General features: G+C 33.7%; 1 protein-coding gene across 1 annotated transcript in view; it reads left to right on the top strand.

Moving 5' to 3' along the window:
* Positions 1-17,001, top strand: part of CNTLN (centlein) — a 476,456-nt gene that overhangs the window by 216,336 nt on the left and 243,119 nt on the right. The window contains exon 12 of the mRNA XM_027863054.1: positions 10,878-11,072. Within this exon, the coding sequence (XP_027718855.1) occupies positions 10,878-11,072 (195 nt within the window). The remainder of the gene's footprint in view (positions 1-10,877; positions 11,073-17,001) is intronic.

The raw sequence follows: 17,001 nt of genomic DNA, 5'->3' as shown, positions 1-17,001 counted from the left end.
AATAATAATAATAATAATAATAATAATAATAATAATAATAATAATAATGACAGTTTTATTGTAAAGAGAAACATATTTGGAAGATTTAATAACTGATCAGCATAATGACCAACCACAATTCCAGAGGACTAGTGATGAAACATGCCATCTACTTTCTAACAGAGAAGTGAAAAACTCGGTGTAGAAATATACACACATAATTTATACTCACATATGTATATATACATCTTATCTGTCTGTCTGTCTACATATCTATCTAATCTTTTCTTTTTGGAAATGAACGATAAGGACATGTGTTTTGCTTGACTATATATTTGTATAAGGCATTTTATTTTTCTTTCATTCTCAATTGGAGGGAGGGGTGAGAGGTTAAAAAAAAGCAAATTTAGGTTGACTGAAAAAATTTGATTTAATAAACAAATACTTATCAAGTATCTACTATGTATCTGATGCTATGCTATTCACTGGGGATTCAAGTACAAAGAATGAAACATTCTGTACTCTCAAGGAGCCCATGTTTTAATGGAGACACAACAATTACAAATATAAATATACAGCATAAATCAGTGAATAAATTCAAATACATGCAAAGGAGTTAAATACAGGATTATTTGAGAGAGAAGATATTAGCCGTTGAGGAGATTAGGAAGGAATTCCCAGAGAAGATAATGCTTGGGTGGATAGAGCACCGGGCCTGGAGTCAAGAAGACCTGAGTTCATATTTGGCCTCAGACACTTACTAACTGTTACCCTAGGCAAATTATTTAATTTCTGCCTCAGTTTCCTCATCTGTAAAAGAATAATAATAGAATCTACCTTCGAGGGTGGTTTTGAGGATCAAATGAGATAGTAATTGTAAAATGCTTGGCTAATCAGTTACATAGCAGAATATAAATGTTAACTGTTATTGTAGAGCTGGACTCTGAGGTAGAAGTAAGGAAGGGGCACATTCCAGGTTTGGGGGATGGCCAGTGTAAAGGCATAAAGATTTGAGATGGAATGGCATGTGTGAGGAACATAGAAAAAACCTATTTGATGGAATAACAAAGTGCAAGAGTGAGGTGAGTGGCTGGTATTCAATATGGCTGGAAAGATTGGCTGGGTCTAGATTGTGTAGGACTTTAAAAACTGAAGAGTTAATAATTTTTTGTTAAAGTTCTATAGAAAGTAACTGGAGTTAGTTGAGTGTCAGTCACTTGGTCAGATCTTCCCTTAAGGAAAATTACCCAGTTAGTACAATATAATGAGATTCATTTTAATGTGGATAAATGCAGTCCTATATTTGGATTCAGTCACCTTCACAAGTAAAATTAAGGGCATCATACCTAGATAGTAGTTTGTCTGGAAATGACCAGAGAATGTTAATGAACTGCAAGCTCAATATGAATCAATAGGATGAAATAGCAGCCAAAAAGAGCTAAGGTGACTTCATTGAGGGGCTCAATGCCCAGAAATTTTTAGGTGCTAGTTCTATTATACTCTGCCTTCATCAGACCACTTCTGTTGCATCCTGTTAAGTTCTAGAAGCCTTGGACAGACGTTAATAAATTGGCAAGGCATCAGAAGAGACCAAAATGATAGAAGATCCTGAGTTTTTATCATATGACAGTTGATTTAAGGAACTGAGGGTGTTTGACCTGGGGATGTTTAATAGCTGTTTTCAAGTATTTGAAGGACTATGTTACAGAATAATAAAAAGACTTTTCTCTTATTTAATAGAGAGAGCAAGACTCACAGTAATATTTAGAAGTTATTGACAGTCATATTTATATCTGACATAAAGAAAAACTTTCTAACAATTAGCGCTATCCACCAATACTGTGAGCTGCTTCATGAGGTAGTTTTCCTAGAGGTACTCAGAGAAAGATTGTGGTTTCTTTTTGGATAACAATATTATTTTTATTATCATCAATTACTTTATTTTGATTTTCAACATTCATTTCCATAAGCTTTTGAGTTTTAAATTTTCTCCCCCTCCTTCTCTTCCTCCTTCCCTAAGATAGCATGCAATCTGACATAGGCTCTACATATGTATTCCTATTAAACATATTTTCTTGTTAGTCATGCTGTAAAGAAGAATTAGAACCAATAGGAGGAGCCACAAGAAAGGAGAAATAAAACAAAACAGAAGACAAAAAAAAGAGCAAATAGTATACTTTGATCTGCATTCAGACTCCATAGTCCTTTCTCTGGATCTAGATAGCATTTTCCATCATGAGACTTTTGGAGATGTCTTAGATCCTTACCTTGCTGAGAAGAACTAAGTCTATCAAAGTTAGTCATCACACAAAGATTGTGATTTCTTGTTTAGATATGGGTTGAACTAGATGACATCTGAAGTTTCTTCTTACTGAAATTTCATTTTCCTGTAATTCTTTAGCCTCCTCCAGATTAATAGAGCTAGAGTCTTGTAACCTATATAGTTAATTTTCATAGCCTTTAATAATTGTTGTGACTTTTCTGTGTGTACAATAAGTTTTTCAAGAATTTTAGTTGAGGTTCCATGTAATATTTTAGCTAATCTCTCATGTGGCCTGTGTAGAGTTGAAGGCTATTTAACGTGCTGTTACATTGTGGTTATGTAACTTTATTATCCATTATAACTCTATTGTGTGTTCTCCATCATATATTTGCATATTTGGAATCTTTTTCTAAGATATTTGGATATACACGTAAGATTAAATTAACATTTAGGGAATATTTTCATTAGAATGTTTTCATGGTATGATTATTATAATAAGATCAGTCTTTTAAATTTTAGGTGGAAAGCTAATGCTTAGACTGTCCCCATATTGTCAGTGTTAGAATAAGGTAATATAGAAAATAACATTGTATGCTTTCTCCTTTACTTCATATTTCTCCATGGTGTTAAATTTATGCTAGCCTGGAGTTCCAGGTCGTCTTAATTTATTCTAATGTGAGAATTTTCACACTTGTTTTTGGTTCCTCTAACAAGCACTTATTGAATGAATTAGTTTTCACTTTATACCTCCTTTTAAATCTGCTGCAATTGATATTTTAAAATGTATACAGAGTCCCATTCACACTTGATATACAATTATTGTCTACAAATGTAACTGTGACTAATTGAGGGGACAAAATAGATTAAATTGAGAGATACTTTGGTTAACTTTGAGCACAGGGAAGGACCGAGTCATACTTCCAAAGAGAATTGACATATCTTTTCTCTCACATACAACTTTATCCAGAGAATAATTATCCAGAGGTTTTACATCCTGATAGAGAAACAGCAGTAATTGGAGGAAACAAAATAGCCATCGTAAGCTTTATTTTCCTTCTATGGTTTTTTTTGTGGTCCTTTTCCCACTGTTCCATATTCAGTCATTTCTATGTAGAATTTAAATATAAGTAAGAACATGTCAGTATTCATATTCTGTAGACCATCCAGAAAATTTTGTTTGCTAAATATATGCTTTTATTACTTTTTATGTGCATAATGATAATTAAAAGACATGGGTTGCTGTAATTTTGATAGAATGTTAGCTTACATAATTTGAATATTAACTGTATGTTAAATCATAGATTTTTTTTCAGTGATATGCAGATATGGGTTTTTAGTCATGGAATTTATTATCTAGTTTGATGATAAGTAGGAGAATGTCTATAAATAAAATACTAAATATTACAGATTATTTTTCTTTAAGTAAATATTTATTTTAGTTTCCCTATATATTACACTACATACCAATTAAAGTTAAAGATCAGTTAATCAATCAACAAGCACTTATTAACTACCTACTATGTGCCAGGCACTGGGGATACAAAGACACAGAATAAAACAGTTCCTATTCTCGATAAATTTACATTCTAATGTATAATAATTACATATATAAGTACACACACACACACACACACACACACACACATATATATATATATATATATATATATATGAATAATACTACAAAGTAGTTCAATACAAGGTGATTTGAGAGGGAGGGGGCTAGTGGGGGATCAGGAAAAACTTGTTTTAAGGGTGGTTTTTGAGGTGAATCCTGAAGGAAAAGAATGATTCTGTGAAGTTTAGGTGGAAAGAAGACATTCTAGATATGGGAATAATAAACAAAGAGGCACAGAAACAAGAGAGAGTGATATTTGTGCATAATTTAGAGGTCAGTTTGGCCAGATCATTTAAGTGCTGGAAATGGAGTAATATATATTAACACTGGAAGAATAAATTGGGGCCACATTATTTATGGCTTTGGAAGCTTTATGGTAAAGTTTATATTTTATTCTAGATGTACTAAGGAGCCAATGGAGTTTATTGAGTAGGAGCATGACATGGTCAAATCTGTGCTTAAGGAAAATAGCATCACTGTGGAGGATGGACTGTAGTGGGCAAGGATTTGAGGCAGGAAATCCAATTGGGAGGCTGTTGCAATAATCTAAGTAAGAGCTGATAGGGGCCTTAAATAGGGTGATAGCTATATCAATAGATATAAGTTGTTAGATTCAAGAGAAGTGGAAATGGCAAGGTTTGGCAATTGATTGGATATGCAGGGTGAAGGAGACTGAGGAAGTGATGACATGGAGGTTATGAATTTAGAAGGTTGGAATAATAGCCCTTTGACAAAAATAGGGAAGTTTGGAAGAGGAGCGGGCTGGAGGATAACAGTTATTAATTCCATTTTGCATGTTGTGAGTTTGAGGTATCTCTTGGATGTCCAGCTTGAAATGTCCAGCATGGGTGATGCAGAGTTGAAGCTCAGAAGAGAGACTAGTGCTTGATATAAGACTGAATTATCTTCTTCCTTCTCATCATCATAATAGCTAATATTTATACAATGCTTTAATATTGGAAAACATTATGAATATTACTTCATTTGATCTTCACAATTATTTTGCTAGGTACTTGCACTGTATTTGAACTTTTAACATCATAGTCATTGAAATGTTTCTTGAAGAAGTAAGAATAGGACTAAGGAAAACAAATTTGGGAAAAGCACCTGGAATGAAATAAAAATATTCATGTAAAAACTCCCTGCTGGAGATGGCACAATTTTAAACAAGTTGAGGAACTGATTCTAAAAGAGGTCTAAAAGGAGAGTTGGACTGGATGACCTCTAATGAACATTTTTTCTAGCTCCAGACTAGATCTTTGATTCAGTGGTCCTGTGAAACTGAGTTACAGGATGTTTAGTGACTTGCCCAAAGTAACATTAGTTTTGGAGAAAGGATTGGAACTCTGGTCCTTTTATTTCAGAATGAAGCATGATCTGAGAGTTTAGGGCTGGCTGAAGGGGCTGAGATGTGAACTAACTTATCCCTCAATCCAACCAAGCAGCTTCCCTCCAGGTACTTCCCAAAATTGAGTGAATTAACTTCCTTTCTCTGCTGCAGTCCTTAATGTTGGAAGTGGGGCGTGTATCTGGATGTCAAGGTCTAGAGCAAAGGGGTCATATACCCCTCTGCAATGTAGATCAAATACTTCTCAGCAGTGTGGTCTGAACCAGATTAAAATGTAGTTGAAAAATTTTTAACAAAATAAAAATACAGTGAAACACAAATAATGTTACTGTATTGTTTTTAAAGTCCATATGTGCCTACTGGGATCCTTATCAATGATTTAATGGTTCCCATTTCTATGTGAGTTTGACACCACTGGTGTAGAGCAATATTCTGCCTGGAGCTCTGTCCCATCACCTCTACCTCTTAGTTTTCCTGACTTTCTTCAAAACTCATTTCAAATCATCTTCTGCAGGAGGACATCCCCTCTAAATTTTCCTTCCTTTGGTTGTATTTTATAAATATTTTGTTATTTGTATGTTCTTTCCTCCGTTAGAATGTAAGCTCCTTGAGATTAGGGAATATTTTTGCTTTTCTTTGTAATACTTATAATCTCTAATACTTAGTACAGAGCCTGGCACATAGTAAGCACTTAATAAATTATTGCTGACTTACTGGGAGAGCTGGACAGTAGCAGGGCAACTATTTAGAAATGATGTTCTGTAGCAAAACTCATCTTTCCAGTAATACATTCAGCTTTCTTGTTGATTGGTGACTATAAAAAAGCAATTGATTTAGTAGAGTAAAATTCTACCTTGAAAGTACTAGTCTTTTCCCTTTATAATCTATTTTCTATGTAGCAATGAGACTGATATTCTTAAAAAAATAATTCTGACCATGTCATACTTATAATCAAAAATATTGTGACTTCCTCTTATCTGTAGGTTAAAATATCCTCAGCCCTGGTGTTTAATATTTTTGACATAATTTACACCTATATTTCTAGTCATATTTTTCTACTTCACATGCTCTGTTCCAGGCAAACTGGTGTGCCAGTCATGGCCTTTGCACAAGTTTTCCCCAATATTGCAATTCTGAACTCATTTTTCACCTCCACCTTACTAATCCCTGTCTTCCTTCAAAATACAACCTGTGTGTCCCTTTCCTGATCTTCCCTCCCCATTTTGCCCCCCACTTGTTAGTACTTTCTTTTGCTTAAAATAACTTTGTGTGCACTTCATATTGCTTCTATATGAATAATTGCATCACACAAGTAGAATAAGGTTTTTAAGAACAGGAACTGTTTTGTTTATGTTTTGTATTCCTGGCATATATAACATTACTTTATATTTATTAGACACTTAATAAATGTTTGTTGACAGTGCCTAACACATAGTTAATGATTAATAAATGTTTAATTAATTGAACAATGTTTCTCATGCTTATGTAACTTAAGGACTATACAAAAGTCCTTAAAATATGTAACATCAGTAATAATTATTCAGTAACTCTGATTATTAATGTCAAATAAAGCATAAAACAGGAAAATATGTTCAGCAAAAGTTTTTGACTGGGTTGTAGAGACTGGACAGTGCTGAATCCAAATGGAAGAAGGATTCTGCATTCTGCATAGGATTTCAAAATATCCCTATTTTCAGATAACATTTTACCAACTGTAGGCCTCAGAATTATTTGGAGCATCTTTTTTTTTTTTTAAGGCAACTGGGGCTAAGTGACTTGCCCAGGGTCACACAGCTAGTAAGTGTCAAGTGTTTGGTCTGCGGCCGCATTTGAATTCAGGTCCTCCTGACTTCAGGACCGGTGCTCTATCCACTGACCCACCTAGCTGCCCCATATTTGGAGCATCTTAAAGAAGGTACATGATCATTCAAAAAAAAAATTTGGCCTTATAATCTACACAGGAAACACCGAGGAGTTAAAACTTCTCCCTGAAACTAAGGTCTATCTTTTTAATACTAACATTCTTCCAGTTTTGTTATATGTCTGCTAGTCCAGGAATACCGTAACATCTGAATGTTTAAAGTTCTTTGTCAATCACTTGTGAATAAGATACATTCAAAAACTGCCTATAAGTGGCTTAAAAGATGATCATTACAGAGATGTACTGTAGAATTAGAGAAGATTATATACTCTGATCATGGAGAAATAGCAAGGTATATGTATATATCCACACACACACATATATATACATTTAAATATATATACACACATGCATACATACATTTAAATATATTTATTTATATGTTTGTATATATACAGTGGACAGCCTTAGTACCTTGTTGGCATCTATCCAATGGCAAGAGATCTAGAAAAGGTCTCCATCATATTGTGTAGAACCTGTGTGGAGGACTGATGGGAAGATGCAGACAACATTAAAATTATATTTTCCTTGGCTGTTTTAATAGAGGACCATCTTAACATGAATGTTTGAATTCTACATATAGTTTAGAAACCTGACTTTTGGCTGAAAAAGCTTTTTTTTTCCCTCACCACATATTAGACTCCTTGGAATATAACATTTTAGACTTAGGGGGGACTTTGTGATAAATGTGGTGTTCTGGAATTGACACAGGACTTGATTCAAAGTCCATCTCTTCTGCTTATTGACTCTTCGACCTTGACCAAATCACTAAACCTTTTTGAGTCTCAGTTTTTGCAACTGTTAAATGGGAGTAATGACACTAACTTCTAGTTCCCTCACAGGGTTGGTTTCAGGATGAAACAATGTAAAATAATACATTAATATGAGCTATTAACCTACTCCATTCTCCCTCATTTTGTAAATGAGGAAGCCAAAACCTTTAAGAAATACTAGCAAATTGCTCACTTTGGTTTATTTCCTTTTTCTGTATATACATTTTGGTTGTTCCTAATGAAATGGCCAGAAGTCAAGTTTATAAAGGAAGATTAAGAGGAAAAAGAATTAATTATTAACTATATCAATAGCTTCTGAATAATAATTATCTGTTTTGTCAGCCATTACACAGCAAAATCATGATAATTTTATTAGTGTTCTCACTTGGGACACCTAAGGCCAAACTCTATATTTTAATAGCATCCCATTCACTGGTTCTGAGGTTGTCAGGATAGGAGACTTGCATGCTCTTTGACCTATTCTTTGATTCACCTCTACTATTACATGCTATAAGCATTGCCAGCTTAGTCCCTGCAGCTTCACTCTAGTTCTAACATTTTCCTCTGCTTCATAGAACCTAGTACAGAAGACAGTCACAGCATTCAAGTCCCCAATACAACCCAAGCCTTGATTCTGACTCCCTCTAATTCTGTCATCTAGCCATGAATCTATCAGGTCTTTCCATTCCCTTCCTATCTCCTCGTGAAAAATCTCATTGCATTAGCTGTATTTTGGAAAAGGTCCTAGGCATTTCTCTTGATGGTGAGATAAAGAAAACAAACAACCCATATTTATACCATAAAACTCTTTATAATTTATAAACAAATATTCTTGACTTTACAAAAATATTTAATATAGTTCTGATAAAAACACTTTCTAGTTATTTCTGTAACTTAAATACAGATTATATTGCCTTTAATGGGGAAGGGAGTGTAGAGAAATAAAGCAGTACACAATGATGGAGAGGGGGAATAATAAAGGAGCTCAAATGGTAGGAATAGAACCCTGGCTTTTTAGGAGCTAGAGGAAAAAGTGGGGCCCAAGGCTCTAATAACATTACTTTATCTTTTATTAGTTGAAAAGTTGTTTACCTGCAGGTAGTCAGTCTGACTGTTCATTGCCCAGGGAAGCTCTAGTTTTTGGTGGAGCTATGACTGTGTTGTTAGCTACTCTGGGTGCAGCAGCAGTAGTTCTTTGCACAGAAAACTTTCTTTTGCTATCAACCTTTATCTCGGTCACAGGTCTTGTGCTAGTACTCTTAACACAGATGACTATTTTTAGGGCCAGTAGTGGCTTTGTAAGTAAGATGTATAATTCCTGTAACCTGCTGAAACTGAATTGTGGCCAGAGATTTTCCATAAATTAATATTTTTAATTTCTAATTAGTGGATCAGTATGAATAGGTAGGATAGCATTCAATTGCCAATAGTATTTTTGACTAAAATTGCCTGGCAAGTACAGTGCAGAGCTCAAAAATTATTTTTATTGTTGATACACATGTGGTACATAATTTTGCTGTCCTTTTGTGCAGGTTGCCAGGGTTTGAATACCCTTTTATGTTATTGATGATGTAATTTTTTCTCAAAAAGAAAATAATTCATCTTTAACATAGTAGAACTTGTAACCTCATTGTTTAAACATCTTGAGTGGATCCCTATTTTATATATATATGATTAAGTTCAGATTTCTTAAGTGTGTTATTGAAGACCTATAATCTCAGCCAATTAAGCATTTTGTTAAGTATGTAGTATGTACCAGGCACTGTACAAAGTGCTGGGGATACAACAAGAGGAAAACAACAATCCCTGCCCTCAAGGGGCTTACAATTTAATAGAGGTGAAAACAAAGAAATGGATATGTACAAACAAGTCATATGTGGGATAACTAGGAAATAATCAACATAGGGAAGGCACTAGAATTTAGAGGGGTTTGAGAAAAGCTTCCTATAGAAGATGAGATTTTAGTTGGGATGTAAAGGGAATCCAGGGAATCCAGGAGACAGAGATGAGCAGGGAGAGTGTTCTAGGCATGAGGAACAGCCAGAGATAATGTCCAGAGTCAAGAGATAGAGTGTCTTGTTTGTAGAATAGCAAAGTGGCTAATGTCACTGGATTGAAGAGTTCATGGTGGGGAGTAATGTGTAAGAAGACTAGAAGGGTGGGGGCAAAGGGGAGTAGATTATGAAGGACTTTGAATGCCAAATAGATCATTTAACATTTGATCCTGGAGGTGACAGAGGGAGTATTGGGGAGGGGAGGGGTTGACATAGTTGGATCTGTGATTTAGAAAAATCACTTTGGTGGCTGGAGGATGAATTAGAGTGGGGAAAGACTTGCAGCAGTGAGACTAACCAGTCTATTTAACATAACAGTACAGGCATGAGGTGATAAGGGCCTACACTAGAGTGGTGGCAGTGTCAGAGAAGAAAAGGGGCTCAAACTTGAAATTGATAGAACTTGGCAACACATTGGATATGGCAGGTAAGAGATAATGAAGAGTCAAGTATTAGACCTTAGGTTACAAGCCTGAGGAACTGAGATGGTGGTAGTGCCCTTGACAATAATAGGGAAGTTTTCTAGCCTTATCTTCCATTATGTCCCCAATATGTACCTTTTACTCTAACTTTCTGGTACACTGTCCCCCAAATATACTTTGTACTGTGAATCTTCTGGAATTCCCTCCCATCTTTCTCTATGGCTCCATGTAGTCTGTCTGTAGTCTATGTATCCTTTGTGGCCTTAATAAGAACACTTATTGTCAAAACCTTTTGTCCAGCAATTAATCTTATATTGAATTTCAAAGTATCTTCTGTGGTTTCATAAGTCTTTATCTTCCTAATGAAACTATAAATTTTTGAGTGCAAGGATTATGTTTTAAATATATTGCCTAATATGATACCTCATAGGCAAATTATGTGTATTTTAAATGTATTATTAATTTAATATGATGAAATATTTTATTTATTTTTAAATAGCTTTACAATGAATTACAAATTAATTTTGAAGCAAAGAAAGCAACTGAGTCTCTGCTCCGGAAAAATATTCTTTGTCTTAAGGATCAACTAGTTCAAAAAGATCGGGATATCATACAACTGACAGAAAAAATTGATGAACTCGAAAAAACTTCACACTTAGTAACTCATAACCCTTTTCTAAATAATATGGAACAGGTGAGAGCCAGTTTTTAAAAGTTTTATTCGTATTGATTTTGATTATTTCTCACTTTTGATTAGAACTTTAAAAATCTAAGTATACTTCCATAAAATAGGAACTAGACTAGAAAATGAAAGGTAGCTTCCTTACATTCCTAAGAATATTTCACAAAATTGTTACATGAATACTTAATTTATCCAATATAGTTTTTGGTAGCATATGTGTTATTCTTCAGTTGGTTGTAGTTACCGTCAGTATAAGGCAGATTAATAGTTTGTGTCTGTTTTGATAATTTTCTTAATGAAGGAAGCAACATAGGGTACTCAAACATTTTTCAAAATTTGATTTCTTTGACTTTGGGTTAAGATTTTTTTTCTGGTTTTATATGATTTCAGATTCTTCCCAACTAAGAATTTTTTCACTTTATTACATTTTATGAGGCATAGAAAATAAATGTAATATTTAGAGTTTTCCCCATAGAATAGGTACCACTAGGAGTATTAATGGTAATATGTGGTCAAAAATCTACTAGCTAAATGATTTTTCAGAAGTGAACTACCTGTGTCCTTAGATGTATTGCATAATATTTTTCTTCCAAGGAATGAAACATAACTTAAATTTTTTCTCAATTTAATAAATAAGTTTTTATTAATGTCTTTTTTATATTATCATGTTCCCCCTTCATGTTCCTTTCCTTCTACTCTGAGAACAATTTCTTATAACAAAGAATATTTTTAAAGATAAAAAGGTAGAAAAATGATCATAAATGATCAATAGATTGAATAAGTCTGAAAATATGTGCAATTTACCACACACCTTCCAAAAGTAAAGGAAGTGAGGTGGCATGTTTTCTCACATCTCTTCTTTGAATTCAGGCTTGTTATTTGAATTTTGCAACATTCAATTCTTATTTCTTTTCTTGTTGGTGGTTCTTTTTGTTGTAGTGCTTGTGTGTATTGTTTTCTAGCCTCCGTTGACTTCATTGTGCATCAATTCATGTAGATCTTTCCATGTTTCTCTGTGTTCATCATATACATCATTTCTTTCTAAGATGGTTGTACTGATTCACAGCTGTCCTGCAGAGCACTGGTATTCCTGTTTTCTCACAATCCCTCCAATATTGTTATCTTTTGTCATTGCCAATTTGTGTGATGTGAGGTGAAAACTCAAGGTGGTTGTGATTTGTTTTTCTCTTATTATTAGTGATTTGGAGCATTCTTTCTTATGGTTGATTGTTTATAATTCTTTTGAGCACTGTTTGTTTCCTTTGACCAATTATATGTTGGAGAATGGATTATTGTCATATATGTTTACATATATGTAATAGTACATTTACATATGATTCTGTCTCTGTTTATCTGTCTGTCTAGACTTTTATTGCTGGGCTTTATCCTTCCTTTTTTTGAGGGATTATGCCATTATTTGACTCAGAAAAAGGTAGAGTATTGTCAGGTTTAGTCTATGATGTAGCTGGCCTATTTTTCCACTTCTTTTTTTAAAATTTTGCTTTCTCTTTTGTTCCATATGCATTTTTTGAAAGAAATCTCTTAATGATCTCTCTGTTGTTCTTTTGTTGATATTGTTCTTGGTTGCTATATTGCTTTTTTGTTTATTTTGTTTCTATCTTGAATTTCTGGTTTTTTTGGTGTTTGATAAGTTCATAATTTGTTCAGGTCTGGTTCTCTTTGCAAAAACACCTTTTTATCCTATTGAATACTTATATTTTTCATTAATAGTTAGGGTCAGATTTGTCGGGTATGTCATATTGGGGTTGCATCTTGAGCTCCTTTGCCTATCATAAAACATTATTCTATTGCCTAACACAGTTTCTTTTGGGTAAAAAATTATCTTGTGTTGTTTGAATTTTTTTCCTTTGTATTTGAAAATATTTCTTCTTATCTCTTGCTTTATTTGTTGTTTGTCATTGGAATTACAAAATTTAACTACTATGGTTCTTAGAGTTTTTTGGGTGGGGAAGGTGATCTGGGGATTTTTCGATTGGCACTTTGCTGTGTTCAGAAATTCTAGGCAGTTTCTTGTATTTCATACATTATATGTTCAGTTTTTTTTGAAAAGCCATGTTCTTCTGGGAGATCAATAATCTTTAAGTTGTCTCTACACTGTCTTCTAGATTAAAATGTTTTGTTTTTATGGAGATCACATTTTTTAAAGATTTTCCTTTACTTCTGTATATTTTTATTCCTGATCAGATGTTCTTTGTTTTTTTTTTTTCAGTGAGGTTTGCCACCATGGATTTAAGTTTTTCTATTCTACCAGTTATTTCTCTTGAGAATTTATAGATTCACAAATAAAACTATATTTTGAAAGTATGATGTCATAATTTTGTATTTTATAACCTGAAATAACATTTCCCATTTTTATCTCTTACTGACTTCCAATAAGAAAAAGTGAAAGACCAAATATATTTTATACTGTCTGCCTCTAAAAGTAAATGTTTAATCTTTTCTTCTTTTCAATTCATATTTAACTATATCATTGAATTCAAAAGTTGTCTTTAAACTAAATATATGCTACTTGAATTACAATTTTCCCTCCAAATTCCAAAATGAAATTTCACCATTGAAAACAAAACCAAATTGTCACTTATTTATGACTAATATTCAAAGGAAAGTTCTGAACATTAATAACAACCTTCAAAATGTTATAAAATGCAAATTTAATTCCACAAATTTTCTTTCTTTAGAGATTAGAGCTATATGAGAAGGAAATATATTTTCTTTATTTTTCCCTATCCTATTAATGCATTCTATAGAACTTGAATAGTATTCCATTCTTTTCAGGACATGAAGACAGTTAGGTCATAGATAACGGACTATTAGAGATGTAAGGGAGGTCATACCATCTATTTCAGCCTTCTAATTCTAAACATGAAGAGATTGAAACTAGAAGAGGTACAATGGCTTGTTTATGACTCTATCATAACTAATAAAAGAACTGATATTTGATCTAGGTTCTCTTGAGTCTTTGTTTAATGCTCTTTCTGTGAAACCACACAAGTTTAGTAATCTAAGTTTATAAGGCATTGAATTCCATCTCTCTTCCTGGGAGTTGTCTCAAAGTTTTTTTTAACACCCCCAAAAAATCAAATCCAAATGAACTTCATTTCACTTTGATTTAGATGTTTGCTATATGATAGATATTTTCCATGTCTGATAGAGCACTTTGGAGAGTAGGAAAATCAAATGGTAAGGATCCCTAACTTCATAAATATTGCTAATTAATATTTTGGTCTAAATTCCTAATTAAATTGTTAATTTGGGTGTCCATTTTTAATTGTTGCTGCTGACATTGTTAGGGCAGATTGATGTATTTCTTTAGAAACAAACATTGAAAGTGTTCATATCAGTAATCACTAAACATATCTTCTCCTAAGTTTTTTTATTTTCTAGATAACAATTTCTACATAGCTTTACTTAAATACCATAGATCTTTGTAGCTGCCTTTGTGTTATCTTTGCTAGTGGCTGGAATTAATAGTTTAGATGATCTCAAATAGTATATAAAAATTAAAAATCATTTATATTTTAAATGTATTTTTGTGATATTATTCAACTATAAATTTGTCTGATAATGTGAGAATTTGAACTACTTAGTAAATAGTTAGGAATTCACAATGTGATCATTAGTTTGAAGGAGTGAAAGATGTTTAAAATCATCTTTCATATTAATGCAAAGTACCAACTTCATGTGTCTTATCATTCCTCTATACCTTTCTTTGTAGGAGAAGGGTGCCACTTGAAAGGCATACCACTTTTGATTAAAAAACAGGGATTCGTGTTGTTCATGAGCTTTTAAAATATCTTGACAACTGTATTTCAATATAGTTGCTTTCTTTATAATCCTGTGTATTTTGTTTTATGCTTTTAAAACCATTATTCTTGCTAGGTGTCCTTCCAAAGTGTTCCATGTCACAAAAACTGTAATAACTCTTGGTTTATAAGAAGACTTCTAAGTTATTTTAGCTGCTATAGGAGTGTCCAGAGAGAGAAGATTTTGAATCATGCTGAACAGGAGAGAGTGAAAGGGAAGGTTCAAAAGAAGGGGAGAAATAGATAAATGAAAAGAAAGAAATAAGAAAGAAATTTAATCAAATTCAAAGAGCTTGGGATAAGACAGATAAATATTGTCAGAGGGGATAAGGAGGTAACTCATAGGAATGTTATGTAAGCTAATTGCAGGGAACAGTTATTATCTTTAAAGAAGATTGTGATAAAATCAATACAAAAGAAGCAAGTAGAGGAAAACACAAACCCACATTTTAAAGATTAATGTATTAAATGATCCAATAAGACAAAAGTAGAAAAATGGATAAGAAAACAAAACCATCTATCTTCTCTTATGTCAGTGAATCAAGAAATAAACAATTACTACGCACTTACCGTATTTCAGATACTGTGCCATATCTTGGGGATACAAAGAGCGGCAAAAAAAGTCCTTATCTTCAAGGAGCTTGAAATCTAATGGGGGAGACAAAATGCAAACATATAAATACAAAGCAAGCTGTGTATATACAAGATACGTAGAAATTAATTAAAAGCAGGAAAGCTTTAGAAGTAAGAGGGGTTGGTGAATGATTCTGGTAAAAAATGAGAAGTTAGTTGGTACTTAAAGGAAGCCAGAGGTGGGAGTGGGCAGAGGTGAGGAGGGAGAGTATTCTAAGTGTGGGGGACAAGCCAAAGAAAATGCCTGAATCTGAGACATTGAGTATTTTGTTGATGGAGCAGTCAGGAGGCCAGTGTCAGTAGATCGTTATGGGGTAAGGTGTAAGAAAACTGGAAAGTTAGGCAGGGACTAAGTTATGAAGGTCTTTGATTGCCAAATAGAGTATTTTCTTTTCATCCTAGAGGCAGTAGGGAGACACTCCTATTGAGTAGGGAAGTGACATGGTCAGACTTGCACTTTAGAAAAATCACTTTGGTGACTGAAAGGATGGATTGGAGTGGGGAGAGACCTGAAGCAGGCAGACTCACCAATAGGCTAATGTACTAATTGAGGTGTGAGATGAAGAGGGACTACCCTAGAGTAGTAGCAGTGTCAGAAGAGAGAAAAAAAGCATATTTGGGAGATATTGCAAATGTAAAATTGATAGGCCTTGGCAACAGAATGGATATGGAGGGTGTGAAATAGTGAAGAGTAGAGAATGGCATGTAAGTTGTAAGCCTAGGGGAGTAGGAGAATAATATTGCCATTTATGGTAATAGGGGAGTTAGGAGTAGGGTGGGCTTAGGGGGACAAATGATAAGTTCTGTTTTGGACATGTTTAGTTTAAGGTGTCTACTAGACATCTAGTTTGAGATATCTGAAAGGCAGGTGGAGATATAAGAGTGTAGGTCTGCAGAGAAACTGGGGCAGGATAGGTAGATTTGAGAATCATTAGCATAGAAATGATAATTAAATCCATGGGAATTGATGAACTCTCCATGTGAAGTAGTAAATAGGGAGGACAGAAGAAGAGGCAGGACAGAACCCCAAGGGACACTGATATTTAGAGGCATATTCTGGATGGGGATCTAGCAAAGGAGCAGTCAGATAGATAAGAGGAAAACCAGGAGAGATTGGTGCCCTGAAAACACAATCACATGTGCATGCACACACACACACACATGTACACATTTTTAAAAGCAGACATAGAGAGACTAAAACAAAATCTGCCATGCCAAAATGATTTTCAAAAAATTAAGGCTTGCAGCCTATATGAGGAAAAGTAATCAGGTAAATTATGCTGTGTACTTAGAGGATTCATAACCATTGAACCAATAAATACACATGTACCGTATGACATAGCATCTAAGTTCATAAAGGAAAAATTAATTACAAAAAGAGTGATGATATGATTGTCAAGACTTTAGTGTTCCTTTTTCAGAGCTAGACAACTCTAACTGAAAGTAAAGAAAGGAAAATATGGATCTGAATAAGATGTTGGAGA

Source organism: Vombatus ursinus, unplaced genomic scaffold, assembly GCF_900497805.2.
Source record: "Vombatus ursinus unplaced genomic scaffold, bare-nosed wombat genome assembly UNPS02014770.1, whole genome shotgun sequence".
Lineage (NCBI taxonomy): Eukaryota > Metazoa > Chordata > Mammalia > Diprotodontia > Vombatidae > Vombatus > Vombatus ursinus.
The sequence above is the reverse complement of the archived record's forward strand: the minus strand, read 5'-3'. Positions and strand labels throughout refer to the sequence as shown.